The 6,187-nt window shown below is 38.5% G+C and overlaps 1 protein-coding gene across 4 annotated transcripts in view; it reads left to right on the forward strand.

The window, feature by feature from the left end:
* Positions 1-2,300, forward strand: part of RIC1 (RIC1 homolog, RAB6A GEF complex partner 1) — a 45,570-nt gene extending 43,270 nt beyond the window's left edge. For all 4 annotated transcript variants that reach the window (XM_064402964.1, XM_064402967.1, XM_064402966.1 and 1 more), the window contains exon 26: positions 92-2,300. In XM_064402964.1, the coding sequence (XP_064259034.1) occupies positions 92-377 (286 nt within the window). In that variant the 3' untranslated portion in view covers positions 378-2,300. The remainder of the gene's footprint in view (positions 1-91) is intronic.
* Positions 2,301-6,187: the final 3,887 nt, after the last annotated feature.

Genomic DNA, 6,187 nt, shown 5'->3' on the forward strand with positions numbered 1-6,187 from the left:
GGGTTGCCTTTTTCTCCTTATTTATAAACATTTCTGCTTTTCAGGCACATAACAGAAGTATTAATTTTAATCCATCCCATTCTCTTCCTAGCCCTGGGTACAAGCCATTTCTAAGTATCATCAAACCACAGATCCAGAAACTAAATGAAATAGTAGAAGAGCAAGTACAACCAGAAGCATTTCAGCCAGTGAATCCTTCTAAGGTTCCTGAACAAGTGAACCCAAGAGCTGAGGAAAGCAGGACTTCATCTAGCCATGGCACTAATCCTCAGAGTGATGCTGGCAGCAGCAGTGCAAGCAGACATGAAGAGGACAAGGCTAAGACAGAGGATGAGGATTCATTCCAAGAAGGCAGTTATGACTGTGTTGTGTCTTAAATGGAAGGTGTACAACTTCCATTTGTTCAGGTGTGAAAGGAAGCAAACCAGCTTTTAGATCTGCTTCTGTGTTTTGGATTTCAACTCTTTTTTTAATTTTGTTTCTTTTGTTTTTTAATATTTCAATCTTTGAAATTTTTAGTGGGGATAACTAATTACCAGTTTCATCTAATAATTTCAAAAGGAAGCATGACTCTTTTTTGATGCAATGGCCAGACTGCAGCTTTACATTTTGATACTTTAAATAGTGTTGGAGAGTGAACACACGTGGAGGCAGATTCAGCCAATGTTTGTCAGTACCTTTACATCACCAACATGTTCCGAAGAAACTACTTATATCTTGCTTCAGTTTAAAAGGCGAAGAGGGGATTAAATATAAAAACTGTTTTCTTTGCAGCTTGCCTGCCTAATAAATATCTGATCAATGCAGTTCGGATTGGTTTGATACCGATATTTTGTATTAAAGGACTGTAAAATATATTGTATGTTTTTGTGAATAATCTTGTACAAATACTCAAGACTGTACCATATTTGGAGGTACCTATGTGTATTTGCATGTTTCTGGATGAATAGTAAAGCTAAAGCAGAGTTGCACTTCTTTCTGGATGAGGCATACTTTACTGACCTAACACTGACACAAGGTGGCTTACCTGTTTTTTACTGCCACTTAACAGATGTTGTAGTTGGGTTAAGGGACTGCTGAAGGTTATTTATTTCATTGTAAATTCTTTTCTGATAAGTGGATTTTTAAAATGTAAATAATCATCATATACTCTTGCTATGGAAAACTAGTTTAACAGCTCATACTTAAACATTTTTCAAACATTTTATAATAGGCATACTTCTAACTAAGACATATTTAACTTTCATACAATGTTATGAAAACCTGGCTGCAGAAGTCTGTTGCTTTGAGGTACTTATTTTTTCTAGCTGCTGTCCCTATGTAATAACTACCTGTAACAGTATTAATTTAGTTATTAGCTTGTTTGTACTGTGCAATCTGAACAAAAATGCAACATTACTTATTTTATACACGATAAACTAGTTTATTTTTTATAACATCACTTGATTACTGACATGGACCAAACTAGATATCATAGGGTAGTTACAGCATCTGTTGCTTTTCTAGTGTAGTAGCTAAATGCACATCCATTTAAATTCTGTAATTAAAACTATTCACAAGTTTTAAATTAATTGTGGTTTCATCATCTTTATTTCCTTTGTAGATAAGATCAAGTGCTTTAAAATGTACAGATATTAAACTGTTGCTTTAGAATGGCTTTACTAAGCCAATACAACCAGTACAAGTGCAATAATTGTGAGTATTACGTGGAAAGCTGGAGCTATTAATGAATGCAACTTGAACTTCATTTTAAGAGTTGAAACTTGAGACTGAAGTTAGAGGAAAGAAACTCAGTCTGAGTCCCAGCATTAAGTTTATTCTGCATTGTAGCTACTGGTTACAGATAATGTCTGTCATACCTACAAGCCTGTTGTGACCTGACGTCAAAATTCATTATTGTTTTAAGGGGATAATACTTAAAGCTTTTTTTATGATAAATAAACCTGCTTAATCTATGTTAAAAGAAATAAAAACTGTGCTTCAAGTTAATATTTTTCTGTGGTTCTGTGGTAATGATGTAAGCCAAGCCCATCCTGGTCAGCATTCTGCTGTTCAGGTTTTGGATCTGTGCAAGTAAAACATACATTAACTGATATATTAACATTCTTACTATTCATATCTTACTACTGTGCTACTCTTGTTTCGCAGGTAAATTTTTTTAGTTGTGAAATTTTAGAAGTTTGTACTTCTTTAGTAGTAATTATCTCTATGCAAATCTTACTTGCTAATTTTGTATTTTGATTTCACTGCTGTTATACTTGTAATTAAAAGACAAATGTATTCAACTTTACTTGAAGTTACTCCTGTGAAAAAGAACTCTTTCTGACTTCGAGCCATTCAGGTAGGCTATCACAGAGAGACAAAGCTGTCAGAGAAACCACCTGATGAAATTGTTTTTTATACTCCTGCGGCTTGTTTTTTACAGGATGAAGGAATCAATCCTTTGCTTTATTAGTGCATCTTTGAAGTTACATCCACCTGCTGCTGTGAAAAGAGATGTAGCGGGTTTAGGTGGCAAGGGTGTGTTAGCAAGGGGGCTGTGTCAGACAGAGCCAGTTCCAACACAAGCTGGTGCCTCCTCTCTGTAATGTATTTAACAAAGAGTAAAAAATACTATGGAAGATGAAGGAGGAAGAGTCCTGCAGGCAGCCAGGCCCATAATGGAGGAGCAGGAGGAGGTATTCCAGGCAGAGATTGGAACAGAGATTCCCTACAGGCTGTGGCTCTATGCAAGTAAACTCACACATTAAATTACATATTAACAGTGTTGCTAATTAGCCTCTTCCTGCTGTGCTACTGCTCAGCAGCTCAGGCTGTATACCTGCAACCCACTGTGGAGCAGATATCCACAGTGGCAGCCTTGGAGGACTCACACTTAGCAGGTGGATGGATGAGCCTTGAAGGAAGCTGCAGCCCAAAGAGCCCACACAGGAGCAGGTTTCCGGCAGGAACTGTGGCCCACAGTGATCCATGCTGGAACAGTCTCTTCCTGAAGGACCATCCCAGCTAAAGGAGGATCCACTCTGAAGCAGTTTAAGAGAGACTGTATCCCATGGAGTGGACCCCATGCTGGAGCAGGGCAATGGTGAGGAGAGGAACGAACCAGAGAGGAAATGCCAGGACATGACTCTTAAATGACCATTCCCAGTTCTTCTGCACCACTGTGAGAGAGAAGGCAGAAGAGTGAATCTGGGAAGGAGAGGGAGGTTGCGGGAAAGTGGTTATCATATTTTAATTTTAATTGATAATAAAATAATTTTCCCAAGGCCAGTTTGTTTCATCTGTTGTGGGTACCAGTGAGTAATGTCCCTGTCTCAACCCATGAATTTTCTCATCCCATTTTCTCCTCCTGGTCTGCTGGGGAGGGCTGTCAGCAGTTTGGTAGGTACCCACCAGCTGCCCAGGGGTAACCCTCCACAAAAGATCACATTCTTCTACAAATGTGTACTATTTAACTAAAGACAGGAAAAACAGGCCATTTAACCAGTTGAGGCTAAACATCTTTTTATGGAGTTCCAACATGTTGGCACTCTTCACTTTGTGTATCCAGCTCACATAAAACTGGCTGATGTAAGGTTTCCTCCTTCACATCATCAAGTTTTCTAGATATGTTTCTCATCCTGTGCAAAACTGTCTCAGAAAAATAGGAACAATACTTTATATTCCTTGCTATTAGATCCTTTCACACTGGGTATACTTAAAAAACTGCTTGAATCAAGCTGCATTTCTCAGGGTAATTTTTCACTATCACTTTTGTCAACCCAAGTAAGCTAATTTTTCCTCAGTATGTTTTTGGTCAAAGAAACCAGTTCAAATGGTTTTAGAGCCAAAGTGTTTCTAAGCTACAGGTTTAAGACCCGCTGTTAAGTAAGTAGAAATACCTGAATTTGTAATCTAGCCAGAACTGAAAAAGGAGGTCCTTTTCATAATAAATTGAGGGGAGAAGTTGTCTTTGGCTATAATGATATTATAGAAGACGATGGGTAAGTTGCTGAGGGTGGTAAGCTAGCTTCAACTGGAGGATGGATTTCCCACAAGTAAGAGGGAATATAAAGGCAACAGACACAACCTACTGTCTCAGATTCCTATCCTAGAGCTGAACACTGCTGAAGTACTCTAGTAGGCAGTGACACGAATGGCAACGCAGGGTGAGCGGTGTAAGTCATCCCAGTGTTCAAGCAGAGAAAAGAGAGATACTAACTTGTTGAATGTTCTGTTTATCACATGGCCCCTGAAATAGGAAACTCCTGGGGCTTACTTATTCAGAGAGCACTGAGAGAAGATTTTATTTAAGAGTCCACAGCTGGAGCCTAAAGCTACTACTACATAGCAGACACAAAGCACCTAACTACTCTCTTCTTACTTTTTCAAGTTACTTTTTCCTATCCAAAAAACTCCAAACCCCCACAAAAATCCCAACAAATACGAAAGAATAAAACAAAAAAAAAATCCAACAAACAATACAAAACAAAAACCTTGAAACAAACCAAACCAAAACCACCCAAACAGAACAAACCACCACATTCTCCCTTGAAAAAAACATCTCCAAATAAACTCTGCACAGGCAGCCTTCTAAGATGGTTACTTAAATTCACCTGTGCACTTACTGGCTTTGAAGCTTCTATTTGTTCCATTCTCAGAACAGATTGGAAGAACTATTCCTTTTTAGATTAATCACTGCTAGTTTTTTAAGACTGCTTCTTTCATCTTTCTGCAACCAAATTTTTTAAACAAATGTTTGCTAAGGAACACCGATGCTTGATATCCTGCTTGAAATACACATCTCCCTAAACTGGCTTGTACTTCCTGCTCAAGACTCTGCTTTAGCATGCTAATGCTTATTAGCATTTTCTCAAGCTGCACCCACACCTTTGACAGAACCATGAAGAGTTGCACCCCAACAGAACCTCTTCCAAAGTGAACAGGAGAGCCTAGCTAATTTCTAGGATCAATTTATGCCCCAAGACTGAAAGGGATTTACATGAAGGTTAAGAATGAATGTTCTGTCTTCAAAATGGAAGCCAGTTACATAAATTGACACTAATCACAGAACGTAGGTTTAATGAGCCTGCATGTCTTCCTACCATTCTCCACCAAGACCACATACCAAGTTCTAAAATGGGTCATCCTGCAGGCCCCTTCCAGACAATTATCAAAAGTCAGATTATGTTTAGCCCTCAAGGGAGAAAAGTATGGAACAGCTTTGCCATGCACACAAACTGTTCTTCAGCTACATCCCACCTGCTACAACTACTTCTGTATAGACTTGTTAGATCTTGTCTATTTGATTAGTGTTTCTCCAGGAGAACTGCAATCCAACACAGACTGACAGACATTAAAGACAGGTCTTACCAGCACAGAGCAGCCCCACTCAGCTCAACAGTGTATGATAGCTGAAATTTTCCTGTTCATTGCACCTATGCCAACACTTCTTTCTTCAAATGAACGCTTCTACTTGACAGACAATCTTGAAGGTATGGTGACACACTATAAGGATACACTAGCTTGTATAACAACAACATGTAGGCCCCTCCCTTTGCTTAAATTGATAAAGCGCTTAGTACTCAGCTTCAGAAATACATACTTCAATAGAAAACACAGTAGATTCTCAAAGCCATCAAAATGAGGGAAAAACAGAAGAAAGCAATTTAGAAAATACTGTGGTTGTCAACTATTTCAGATGAGCATAAGGTAATTATAACCAACTGTTTACTGCCTCTGCTAAGAATAAACAATGTTTCTATGCTATGCTCTTGTAGCCTCAAAGTTACCAGCTGCTTGCATTTCATACATTTCAAAGAGTAAATCACACAATGCTTTTTTAGGAGAAGTAGTAACCCACAGTAGCAGAAGACTCATCTGCTTGTACTTGAATAGGGAAGCAGATGGACACAAACAAAGAATTTTTCCATCCTGTTTTTTTTAACAATAAAACTGGTCTCAGCCATCAATTCTGCAGAAAATACTTCGCTTGTGTACCAGTAACTCCTCTGTATCACGTCTTTTTCAAAAACCACCTTCCTCTCCAGGAAAACACCCAGAATTCCCATTTTGACTTTTCTGAACTCAGATGATTTTTGCATTCTTTGGCCAATCTTATCTTCCACACAGCTCTAACACCAGCTGTCTAACCCAGCACCTCTTAGCAGTATTTCTATCCCAAGCTCAAGTAAAACATTACTGCAAT

This window comes from Passer domesticus, chromosome Z (genome assembly GCF_036417665.1).
Source record: "Passer domesticus isolate bPasDom1 chromosome Z, bPasDom1.hap1, whole genome shotgun sequence".
NCBI classification, from domain to species: Eukaryota; Metazoa; Chordata; class Aves; order Passeriformes; family Passeridae; genus Passer; species Passer domesticus.